Source organism: Suricata suricatta, chromosome 2 (genome assembly GCF_006229205.1).
Source record: "Suricata suricatta isolate VVHF042 chromosome 2, meerkat_22Aug2017_6uvM2_HiC, whole genome shotgun sequence".
NCBI lineage: Eukaryota > Metazoa > Chordata > Mammalia > Carnivora > Herpestidae > Suricata > Suricata suricatta.
In genome coordinates this window covers 158471364-158484184 of record NC_043701.1, presented here as the reverse complement: position 1 = coordinate 158484184, position 12821 = coordinate 158471364, and the positions used below count along the sequence as shown (strand labels likewise).

General features: G+C 44.5%; 1 protein-coding gene across 1 annotated transcript in view; it reads right to left on the bottom strand.

The window, feature by feature from the left end:
• Positions 1-12821, bottom strand: part of ABCC2 (ATP binding cassette subfamily C member 2) — a 69844-nt gene that overhangs the window by 15387 nt on the left and 41636 nt on the right. The window contains exons 18-21 of the mRNA XM_029920244.1: positions 8668-8844; positions 7376-7543; positions 4523-4703; positions 88-211 (exon numbers count right to left, since the gene is read on the bottom strand). Coding sequence (XP_029776104.1) covers positions 88-211; positions 4523-4703; positions 7376-7543; positions 8668-8844 — 650 coding nt within the window. The remainder of the gene's footprint in view (positions 1-87; positions 212-4522; positions 4704-7375; positions 7544-8667; positions 8845-12821) is intronic.

Here is a 12821-nt window from a genome sequence, read left to right as displayed (position 1 = left end):
CCCTCAGGAAAAGCCCACAGAGAAAACGAGAATGATGAGGTGGAAATCTGGAAGTGATGAGGGCTGCTGGCGGAATAGAGGACCAACCTGCGACTCAGTGTCCGATGAAGGCTGTTCTCTCTTGTCAGGGTCAAGGCGGCCACTTGCTCAGGGATTTCCTCCACACTGGGCATCAGCCCACAGTCGTCGTCTTCTTCACTGTCCTCATTGACTAGGAGACACATCAAAGGTTAGGGAGATGGCGACATAGAGCTGTCCGAAGTCTATGAACAAGGAGAGTTCTGATCTAGCTGGCGCTTCAGAAAGAGACCACAGATGTACACACAGGTCAGAATATTTTGCTTCAGAAATATTACTTATCAGTATATCTAATAGCTGAGAAATACAAGGATAAAGGAGCGATGAGTTAACATTCCAGTGGAAGAGAAAATGGTCAACAGGAGCGAAATATTCCCAGAAGCTTCTCAGTTCTTTTGCAGCAAGGAAAGAACTTTAAAGGTGATAGTGGATAAGCAGAATTCCCAGACTTTACTAGAGAGGGGAGTGTAAATTAAAAATGCTCTTCTTGAAATTCAAATAACTTTACAAACTTCTGTGAATTTAAAACATTTTAAAAACATGCTGCAAGCAGAAAAACATTTTTAAAATTAAAAATAAAGTGTAAAACAGCTTGGGCATCATTGGCAATGGTAAAGACCTCTGGAAATTGATAATTCCATAAAGCAATGAAAATGCTGGCAAAATATTGTTAAAATAAACTTTTTCATAACTCTGAAATTAACCAAAGGCTTGCAGCAATCCAAGGAATGTTTATTTAAGAAAAATGTCTAGGGGCACCTGGGTGGCTCAGTTAGTTAAGTGTCTGACTTCGGCTCAGGTCATGATGTCACAGTTCGTCGGTTTGAGCCCTGCATCGGGCTCTGTGCTGACAGCTCAGAGCCTGGAGCCTGCTTCGGATTCTGTCTCCCTCTCTCTCTCTCTCTCTGCCCCTCACCTGCTCATGGCTGTTTCTCTGTCTCAATAATAAACATATAAAAGTTTTTTAAAAAGTCTAAATCTCAGTAAGAACAATAAGCTCTGTGATAGTTTAATTTACCCCCATTCCCATCCCCCCTCCTTAGCTCTGCTGTAGCCTGAAATACCAATAGCCTCACAAACATGGTAACCACAATTATCAGCAGCCTTCTAGCTGCTGGAGAGAACAGAATGTGTTCAAACCTCTCCATAAGCCTCATCCTGTAGCTGAACTCAAGTCTGTCTGCCTAACGTGCAGCAAAGACAATCACCGAGACATTGAGTATAAAGTAAGGAAAGGGTTTGAGAGGTTGCCAAAAAGACAGGAGGGCAAGCTTCACATCTGCCTCCTGTAAGTAGAGTCAAGGGCAAATGAAAAAGGTCTGGGTAAAAAGTTGTAGTTGTGCTAAGTCCCATTAACCCTTTGGTTACCAGGTTCCGCCCCTGAGAACTGTCTTTATTTGACCTGTCTGGCAGTTCCCTAGAAAACCCCATTCACAGGGCTGGTCTTTGTTGGACCTGACTTGGAGCTAGTGTAAACAATCAGCAGCAATTGTGTAATATCACAGATGCCTGAGATGGTAATAACAGCTGGGGCGAATGAGAAGCTAAACACAAACTTAAAAGGAAAAGCTGGGGAATAAGATACCCTTAGGGAGCTTTGATATTTTTAATATATTGCTGGCCATACACATGGGAAGGGCTGTGCACATGTTCAGTAAATACTTGAAAAGGCCCTACTCTCTTACCTCTGGCTACTCTGTGCAAACAGGAAACAAAAGGTGAAGCAGAATTGTAAATTACCTACTGGAGTGTTGAGGACATGCCCCCTTCCCACCACTCACACACACAAAGCCTCTCCGAAAGGGCTGAGTGACTTACTGGTTCCAGGCCCTTAAAAAATCTCTAATCATTAGCTGACCAAACAGAGACTTCAGTGGCCACATAGGACAAAGAATGCAGATTTAGCAAAAATTAGTTAAGGAAATTAAATAGAAAGAACAACAAACTCTGGCAGAGGAACAATCTTACTTCCAGTGATGTATTATTTAAAGTGACCAGTTTTCGGGGTGCCTGGGTGGCTCAGTCAGTTAAGCATCTGACTTCAGCTTACAGGTCATGATCTCGCAGTTCATGGGTTCGAGCCCCACGTCGGGCTCTATGCTGACAGCTAGCTCAGAGCCTGGAGTCTGTCTTCAGACTCTGTTGTCTCCCTCTCTGACCGCCCCCCCCCTTGCTCACGCTGTCTGTCTCTCTCTCAAAAATAAAAACATTTATAAAATAAATAAATAAAGTGACCAGTTTTCAACAAAAGATTGTGAGACATGCAAAGGAAGAAAGCATGGGACTGTACACAGAAACTATTCCTAGGGAAGCACAGACATTGGGCTTATCAGAGAGACTTCAAATCGACTATTATAAATACGTTCAAAGAACAAAGGGAAACCATGTCTAAAGATCTTAAGTGTGAGAATGAGTTCTTATCAAATAGAGAATATCAATAAAGAGATCAAATTAAGAAAAGAAAATGGAAATTCTAGAAAAGTACAGTAACTAAAATGAAAAATCCACTTGAAAGACTCAACAGCAGATTTACTAAAGAGATTAAGCATTTGACTTAATCCAATCAACCATCTTAGCACAAATGCTACCAGCTTGGACTGTAGGGGACAGACAGGACTAAACAAAGGAATACAGTCAGACTTGTAGGATTCTATAGGCAGAAAACATACTAATAGAGCTATCCAGCCGTGAACATGTGTTATCCTTCCAGAAAAGGGAAAAATGACCCTGGGGTTGACCACTCCTCAATTCCAGAGGGTAGAACCACCAACCCATGTTGAGCCTAAAGAACAAGATAGCATTAGGCCAAACAAGATTATCATCAAACCTTAAAATCTGGTAGAATTGGCCCGGCTAGATTTGGGATTTGCTTGGGATTCATGACCTCTTTTTTCCTGCTGATCTTTCCCTTTTGGAATGGGAATATCTATCCTAATGTTGGTCTTACCATTGAAGCAGATAATCTGTCTGGTTTTATAGCTTCACAGATGGAGAGGGATTTTACCCCAGGACTCCGGGTCTCACCCACAACTGATTTGAGTGAGTTAGAGGATAAAATTTGGGACTTCAAATTGACATTTGGAGGAGATTTTGGACTTAGAAGAGATACTGGAGTCCCAGAGCCAACAACAGCAGCATGCCAGCCATTGCTCAGAAATAGTCAATGTTTACCTTGATTGGCCAAGGCTTGATGAGCTGTTTTACAAAGTGAACTTTACACAGAGGATAGGATTCTTCTGGAAACTCAGATTGTGGCAAATAATAAACAAACAAGCAAATAAATAAATAAATAAATAAATAAATAAATAAATAAATAAATAAATAAATAAAAGTCTAGACTTAGCATAAGAAAACTACCCAGGCATATCATGTTGATGTAGTCGAGCAGTCACTTAAGGGAATCAAGCATCAGACACTGCCCTTTGGCTTGAGGCCTTCACTGCCCAGGCAGGTGCTTTTTGCTTTCTCCAGGCCAGTCTCTGGAGCACATAAAGGCTAATGAAAAGTTCAGACTTCTTCCTTTCTGCTGGTTCCCAATGCCCCTGCCCCAGTCTCCTTGGATGGCTCCCCATTGCTGTCACCCATATCATCCTGTTCTTTGTTCTTGCCCTACCCCTCCAACACTTAGACTTTCTGTTTTAGGCTTTTCTTGCCATCTCTTGTGCTCCCCAGGGTGATTCTGAACCATCACGTGTCCTGACCTCAAGGTTGAATGAATTCTCACTTGCAGGCTTTGTAGCTACCCCCTTCTCCTGACTGATTTGTGGAATGTACCCTTTAGATCTTGCTTTCTAAGGCTGGACCTCCTGCTGGTGACTGCCACCCAAAGCAGATACCGAAAATTATGTGCAGGACTACTACTGGCAGATTTTTGGGATGGTCCCCACGGATGACCCCAGTGGTGGTGGTATTAGGGGCTATTCCTGTGGCATACTGTGAGACCATGCAACTGCCATGATTTTTCCTGGTTCAAAAACACCCAGTGGTTTTTGGTATATTAGTCAAGATGCCTTTGTTAGGGCTTATCAAGAATGTTTCAGCCTATGAAGCTGTCCAAGAAGCGATTTTAGTGATTCAGGGTAGGTGGGATGGGATGTGTGATTTGAGTCAAGAGAAGTACAGCATCCCTAAAAGGGGGCATCTTACTAGTATTTCTTCCACAAGGACTAATCACCCCAAATCTTCAGTCATACCCTCTAAAGAGTGCTCGTCGATTGCATGTCGGAGATGAGGTGGGCAGGATGAGCCCCCACGTTGGCTCAGCCACAGAGTGTGTTTCTTCACAAAGACATAAAATACAGAAAGAACAGATTTTGGATCTCTGGAAAATTCACTTCCAAATCGAACTCATTGGATACTGGATAGTTCAGGCAGTCAGTGTCAGTTTGTCACACCTACCCTTCCCATATCCAAGCTTTATCCTGCCCCAGTCCTCCTTACATACCTGTGGCCTCTCCTTCAGGACCCATCTGTTTTGTGAAAGTCTTCAGAATCTTAGCAAACACTCCTCTATTGGCCAGCAGAGTGCTGTAGGATCCCTTCTCCAGGACGGTGCCATTCCCCAGAACCACAATCTCATCCACTTGGGGAAGAAAGTGAATGCTATGTGTAATCAAGAGTCGAGTCTGAAAAAACAACAGTAAGTAGTGCCTTCTGGAGACCCTCTGTCCACCACCATCCTTGGCTTGCTCTTAAAAAGGAAAGGAATTCGGGACGCCTGGGTGGCTCAGTTGGTTAAGCATCCAACTTCAGCTCAGGTCATGATCTCGAGGTTCGTAGGTTCGATCCCCATGTCGGGCTCTGTGCTGACAGCTCAGAGCCTGGAGCTTGTCTTCAGATTCCCTCACTCTCTGACCCTCCCCTGCTCACGCTCTCTCTGTCTCTCAAAAATAAAGAAAAAGCATTAAAAAAAAAAAAAGTTTAAAAAAGTAAAAAAAAAAAAAAAAAAGAAAGAAAGGAACTCACTTCTTCCCACTAGCTATGAGTAGCTAACCTCCAGCTACCCAGAATGTCTACCACCTTCCTTGGCTTGTACTAGGGGAAAAAAGAAGGGAAAAAAAAAAGTAAAAAACAGTTATTTAAATTCATTGTTGGGCTCGGTTTCAAAGTGTAGCCCTGAACACTTACTTGACCTCTTTTACTTTTTTCTTTCCTTCCCGGTGCCTCATTCTAGCATGAGACCCTGTGTGTAAGGGGCGGCCCGTGGATATGTGGTTATTTTCCTGTAGTGACTGCAAGGTTTGCCCCGCACACCTTCTTCCAGCTTCCTGAGAGCTTAGGAATGTCACTTGAGATCAAAACCTATCAATATAACATGCATATTAATCTTAGGAAGTAACTAGCTAACTAATTTCACCTCCCACGAACCAGCTAACCAACTGCACTTGAGAGCAAGGACCAGACCTTTCATCTGTGTACACCCAGTCTGCAACACACCAGGCACAGGGTGGTATATAGTTCATAAATCAATGGAGCCAAGAGAACTTAGGGACAGGAGCCAGAACAAGAAATAGAAGGGAGAGTGAGTTCCTGTTGACGTACTGATGCAGGAGAGGCAAAGGGCTTCAGTGGGAAGGGAGCCCACCTACCCTCTGACTGGCAGCAATTGAGAAGTCTTGAAGGAAACGGGCCACACACAGCTGGAGTTTTACTGCCCAATGCTGAGGGAGAGGTTCCTGTCAGCCCTCATTCTACACTTGCTGTTGAGGATGAGCGCATTCAAACCCACGAGGGGCTCTGCCAGCCCCTCCCCCATTCAGCCCACTGTGTCAAGGCAAATGGGCTAACTTGCCCATGGTAAGGAAAGCCTAGCCTTCACCTATCTCCAGCTCTCATGACTTGTTCTGGCCACTTTATCTGTACTCTCTCATGGGAACATTGCGAAAGTCGAATGAGGCAACGCAATCAAAGTGCTTAGCACAGGCATCCTGAATGCATAAGAAATGTTAGCTCTATTTTATCCCCACTTTCCCACATGCTGCAAGGATTCCAGGAAAGCGCCTTCTCAGAGCAGAGCTCTAAAACCTGCGGGATGACCAATGCGCACCAGCAGGGGAGTAGTTGGGTCCTCTGGGATGTTTTCTGACGCAACCAATTCTCCGACACCAGCTAGGTGTTCGACAATTAAATTCTGACACCAACTACCTAGATTTAGCACAAACCCCACAGCTGAAGGGCTTGGGCCCGTGAGACTGACTGAATTCAGAGGCCATTTGCAAGACATGGGCCACCCATACTTCCAACCAACTAGCCATAAAGCCCCCTTTCTTGTGATCAGTAATTTATTAGAATGGCTCATTGATCTCCAGAACACACTTTACTTGTTTGTTGGTTTATCATAAAGGACACAACTCAGAACAGTCAATGGAAGGAATGCACAGGGCAGGCTTTGGGGGTGGGGTGCCCCTGGAGCTTCCATGCCCACAGCCTCCCCCTCGGCACCTTAATGTGTTCACCAATCCAGAGGCCCTCTGGATCTCACTGCTCACAAATTTTTATAATCCAATTTTCAGCCCTTGCTTCCCTCCCCAGAGGTCTGTCAGTGGGGCTGAAAGTTCCAACCCACCATCACTTGGGCTTTCACACTCTTTTTTCAAAGTTTATTGTTTGTTTGTTTGCTTGTTTTTGAGAGAGAGAAAGAGCACACATGAGCATGCAGTGGGGAGGGGCAGAGAGAGAGAGAGAGAGAGAGAGAGAGAGAGAGAGAGAGAGGAGGACAGAGGATTTGAAGTGTTTCTGCACTGACAGCAGAGAGCCTGAGGCAGGGCTTGAACTCATGGGCTAGGACATCATAACCTGAGCCAAACTCAGACCCATAACCGACTGAGCCACCCAGGTGCCCCACTTGGGCTTTCTCTGGAACAGCCCTGTCCTGAGGCTATCTAAGGGCCACGCCCTAAGTCTCTCTCTAGGCTTATGAACAAAAATCACTTCTAGTACTACTCAGGACATTCCAAGGGTTCAGAGCTCTGTGTCAGGAATGGGGGGCAAAGACCAAATATATTTCCTGTTACACCACAGATCTCAGAGCACTTTCCATCACAACCAATCATCCTCGAAGGCTCAATGTCATCGGAGCCACAGAATAAGGTTGAGATTAGCCAGTTCCAGCATAAGCCAGGACCTCAAGATGGAGCTTTCATGGGTCATCTCCCAAAAGACCAGTCTGACACTATAGCATCTCCTCAGCAGCCTGGGGCCGGGGGGGGGGTGCAGATACATAAGATACCCTTCAGGACAGCAGCAGTCCTAGGAGGTGTGTCCCCCAGTGTCTTCATTGCTTTAAGTAATTTCTCACCTTGTCCTTCAATAGGCCATTGGGACCCAAGATCTTATTGAAAATATGTTTTCCCACATGAGCATCCACGGCTGACAGGGGGTCATCCAGAACATAGATGTCTGAATTCTGATAGATAGCTCTGGCCAGGCTAATCCGCTGCTTCTGACCCCCACTGAGATTTATACCCTGAAGAAGAAAATAAGGTTTATTAAGCACAACTCCATAGTCCCACCTTCACAGACTATTAAGGAAGGGAAAGAAAAAGATTTGCCTCAATAAAGTATCAAGGGCTTTAAAACCTTATAAGTTCCTTTATACAACTAAATAACTTTGATTCAAATAAATTACTTCAGGCCCAATAATTAAATGGATGACCAAATTACCATTTTCTATGAGAAGATTTACTTATTATTTTTGTTTCCTGCCCCACGGGGATGTGGAGCTGGACCAGGGCAGATTTTCCCTATTTTATTCATGAATGTAACCCCAGCACTTAAAATGGTTGTGGTACATAGTAATTACTCAATAAATGATTTGAAATAGTGAACAAAATTATTCGAGAGCTGTATCTTCGTTAATCTTCTAGTAGCTGAAGATTCTTGTCCCTCAGACTGGTCTGTTCATTGTTAGTAATAGGGAAGAAGGTTGAAAACATCCTAAATATGTAGCCATCGGGAATTTCTAAATCAATTATGCTCTAAGCATATAATGGATACAATACAGTCATTAACAATATATTTTTAAGAAAGGTATTTAACAACCTGAGAAAAATCACACTAACTTTCTAAGTGTTTGAAGTGGAATATTAGAACCTTCCTCCAGGCCTCACTAATGTCCAGAAGTCGAGTCAGAGCACCTAAGCTCTGGTCCCGCCTCTGCTCCTCCACCTGTGAGGTCATCCTTGGGCCAGGCACTGGTTAACCTCTCTGGTCCTAGCCTCATCAGCATTCTTTAAAAAAGAATTGTTAATGTTTTTATTATTTTTGAGAGAGAAAGAGATACAGAGCATGAGCAGGGGAGGGGCAGAGAGAGAGGGAGACACAATATCCCAAACGGTCTCCAGGTTCTGAGCTGTCAGCACAGAGCTCGATGCTGGGCTTGAACTCATGAACCACGAGATGATCTGAGCTGAAGTTGATGCTTAGCTGACTGAGTGACCCAGGTACCCCTCGTGTTTTCTGGTATTTGTTACAAGCTGACTACCAAAATTGGTCAGCTCTTTTACTCCCATGTATTTCTTTACCATCCTTGCTTTTTTTTTTTTCTTCAATATTTTTCCACCCTTCAAGGTCCCTTGGTGTCCCAAATACCTTCTCTCCAATCTCGACCAGGTCTCCTCCGGGCAGCACTTTCAGGTCTGGGAGGAGGGCACAGGCTTCCAGAACCTGCTGGTATCTCTTTTCATCCAACTGGGATCCAAAAATGATGTTGTCCTTTATGGTGCCATTCTGAATCCAAGATTGCTGTGGGACATAGGCTATCGTGCCCTAGACAGGAACGACCAGACCACATGACAGTTATACTTCCAGAAAGGCAGGGCTGAAGGAGGGAGTGGCAGGATGAGGAGGAAAAAAACAGAACTTAGATTTGAGAAAATGAATGTCAGGCTGACGGAGCATCTGATAGGTATAAATGTGCTTATATTTATTGCTCCAGCCAGGGAGAAGCATTCAATATCCTGTTCACCGCTTAAATACCTCACCCCACTCTCTTTTTCACTATCACTTTCTAGCCATGATCCTGAAATTTTGAGGAAGAATATACATGCTGCTTCTAGAACAGGGTTTAAGTCAACCCCAGTGAGTTTCCCGAGACCACCAGAGGGCTGAAACAGGCATGATGGTATAGAGATTTTAGGAAGAACTAAGAGATCTGAATGAGGGCACCAGGCTGAGGCGTGAAGCAGAACCTGTCCAGAGAGGAAGCCTGACAAAGGCTTGTGTTTGAGAATGAACTCATTAGCAAGAAAAAGTTAGCAAGAAAAAGGTTCCTAATACACCATTGTGTGCCAACCAGACTCAAGTTTTTTCAAAAAATTATATTAAAAAACTAAATAGTAATTTATGATAAAAAAGTATGATAATAAGTTTTCATCATTTAAAAAGTTAAATAGAAAGCAAATTTGATCTGAAGCTAGAACCAATTTAAATATTAATGTTAAATCATTAACCACAAGTTTCTGATGTGACCTCTTTAAGTATTAAAGTCATTTGAAAATGCCATTTTTACAAAATAATTTAGAAGACAGTAGTTTTGTATCAGCTTAAAGGAGAAATACACACACACACACACACAAATATATACATACACACACACTTCTATAAAAGAATTATGTTTAGAGGTAATTTAAAAATAATCTTCTTTTAGCCTGCCTATCCCAGTTTCCATGGTATCTACTGGGGCAAAGTGACATGTCAACTCAAAATTGACTTCTAAGGGCATCTGGGTGGCTCAATCAGTTAAGTCTCCAACTTCAGCTCAGGTCAGGATATTGCAGTGGGTGAGTTTGAGCCCAGTATTGGCTCTGTGCTGACAGCTCAAAAACTGGAACCTGCCTTGGATTCTGTGTCTCCCTCTCTCTCTCTCTGCCCCTCCCTCACTAGTGCTCTATTTCTGTCTCTCTCAAAAATAAACAAACATCTAGCGGCAAGATGGAGAAGTAGGGCACTCTGTAATCTCTGTCCACTGTCCACTATCAAACTGAGAAGGACTAAAGCCACAATACTCTGATCTGCAAGAATGAGAGATGTACACACAGAGTCCTTATAGATGACAGCCTCATAGATGCCTGAGTGAGTGCAAACTGGGACCAGAGGCTCTGAGGGGAGGGAGTGCCGGCCCAGAGCGGAGCCCAGAGAGAGCACCCAGAAAGGTGGCGCAGGGCTGCAGAGGGCCGTGTGTGTGTGTGCAGAGGCGGCACAGGGCCATGGAGGGCCACACATGGAGCAGCCATGCAGAGTGGAGGAGAGTGAGGGGAAGAGAAAGAGAATGAAAATGCTCACAGAGTGGTCTCTGGAGAGGGGAGAGGCCTCAGCCCGGGATGGAGAGACACAACCATGCCATATATAGCCGCTGGGTGTGGGGAGAGAAATTTGTCGCCCTCAGGGGGCTTGTTCTCCCTTGGGCTCAGCGGCAAAAGCTGGCTCCCCAGTCTCCCTACTCAGTCCTGGCTAGAAAGATGCCCATTTGCAGGAGGATATTTCATCTGGGGCGCAGCATTAAAGTGCATGGACTAGGATTTGGAAATGTGGCAGAGCTTAGGAAAAAAAAGAAATTTGGCCTGCCCATGGCAAGGGGAGATCAGACCCAAAAGAGTGGCTGGCAATGCGTGGTCTGAGAAGGGCTCGAGGTGCCACCATTCTTCTCCCCGCAACCTTTAAGATGGGGCCTCGGAGAGGAGCCCCTGAGACCCCACCTACCTACACCAAATCATGCCCATCCGCTTTGGAGAAGGCCCTTTAAAATTTTTTTTCCTTCTTTTTTAAAAAATGTTTTTCCTTGTTTTCTTTTTTCTATTTTCCTTTTTCCTTCTTTTCTCCTCCTGCCACCTCCCCCCCCCCCCCGAATCTGGGAAAGACCAACATCTATGCTCTGCTGTGATTAGGTCAAAACTTGTCATCCAGATATATTTTCCCTTATCTCATTCTTATCTCTCCCCTCCACAGGTTTTATGCTCACAGACTGTCCTTTGTCTTTGGCTGTTTCTGTCCCTCCACTTTTTTTTCTTTTTCCTGTCCTATCTTTTCTTTTTTTTCTTTCCCCATTTGGTTTGCTTGTTTACTTGTCTGTGTGAACATTACTCTTATCTGCAAGAGTAGAAGGAGAAAATACAGACTCCAGAAAGAAGACAACCTCAAAGATGCCTGAGTGAGTGAGTGCAAACTGGGGAGATTGGAAAACATGCCAGCCCAAGAGGGCCAGGGGAGGTGGAAGCCCCAGCCCAACAAAGGAAAAGCACACAGAGACGCTGAGAGACAAAGGGAAGAGAAAGAGAAACTGAACATGCTCACAGTACTGTTTTGAGAGAAGAGATAAAGAACGTTTAGCCCGGCACAGAGAGAAAAACTCTCACTCCATATATATAACTGCTGAGCAGTGTGAATCCCAAATCCAGGTGGCACAAGGGAAAAACAGCTCCCACATCTGTGCGATCCCACCAGGGAGGTGGCTGCTGCGGGAGCTCGCACCTCATTTCCACCACGCATCTCGCCTCCAGCATTGGCTGCATGATTCTCAAATCCCAGGAGCCACCAGGAAAAAATAGCCCCCACCCCTACGCAATCCCCACAGGGTGTTGGCAGCAGCGGCGGCAGCTGCAGCAGCGGCGGCAGCTGCAGCAGCTGTGCACTTCGGCTGCAGCAGCATACCCCGCCTCTGGCAGCAGCAGCACAAATCCCTGCTGACACCAAGAGAAACTGCTACCTCCCCCTATGAGATCCCAGCTAACAAGCCAGCCAGCAAAGCGAGTACATCTCATCTGTGGTAGCATAAAAGTGCATGGACTAGGCTTTTGAAGCAAGGTGGGCCTGGAAAATACAGCTTGGCTCACCCACAGCACAAGGAGATCAGACTCATAAGAGTGGCTTGTAGCGCTTAGTTCCAGCAGAGTTTGGGGCGCCACCATTCATCTCTCTGCAACCACCAAGGCAGGGCCTCTGAGAGCAGCCCCTAAGACCTACCTACACCAAACCACGCCTATCCGCTAGGGGATGCTGCTGCTTTTTCTGTACTTATTTCTTTTTTATTATTATTACCAGCAAAGGCAGCAAAGGCAGTCCTAAGAGGAAAGTATATTGCAATCCAGGCCTATTTCAACAAACTAGAAAAAGTGCAAATTCAAAATCTAACAGAGCACCTAATGGAAGTAGAAGGGGAGCAGCAAGAGCACCCCAAACCCAGCAAAAGAAGAGAAATAATAAAGATCAGGGCAGAAATAAACAACATTGAATCCAAAAAAACAGTTGAGCAGATCAATGAAACCAAGAATTGGTTCTTTGAAAAAATAAAATTGATAAACCTCTAGCCAGGCTCTTTAGAAAGAAAAGAGAGAGTGCCCAAATAGACAAAATCATGGATGAAAATGGATCTATTACAACCAATCCCTTAGAAATACAAGCAATCATTAGAGATTACTATGAAAAACTATATGCCAACAAACTGGACAACCTACAATAAATGGACAAATTCCTAAACATACATGCACTACCAAAATTCAAACGTGAAGAGATAGAAAGCATGAATAAACCAATAACCAGTGAAGAAATCTAATCCGTTATCAAAAATCTCCCAATGAATAACAGCCCAGGGCCAGATGGCTTCCCAGGAGAATTCTACCAGACATTTAAAGCAGAGCTAATACCCATTCTTCTCAAACTATTCCAACAAATAGAAATAGAAGGAAAACTTCCAAACTCATTCTACGAAGCCAGCATCACCTCGATACCCAAACTAGACAGAGACATAG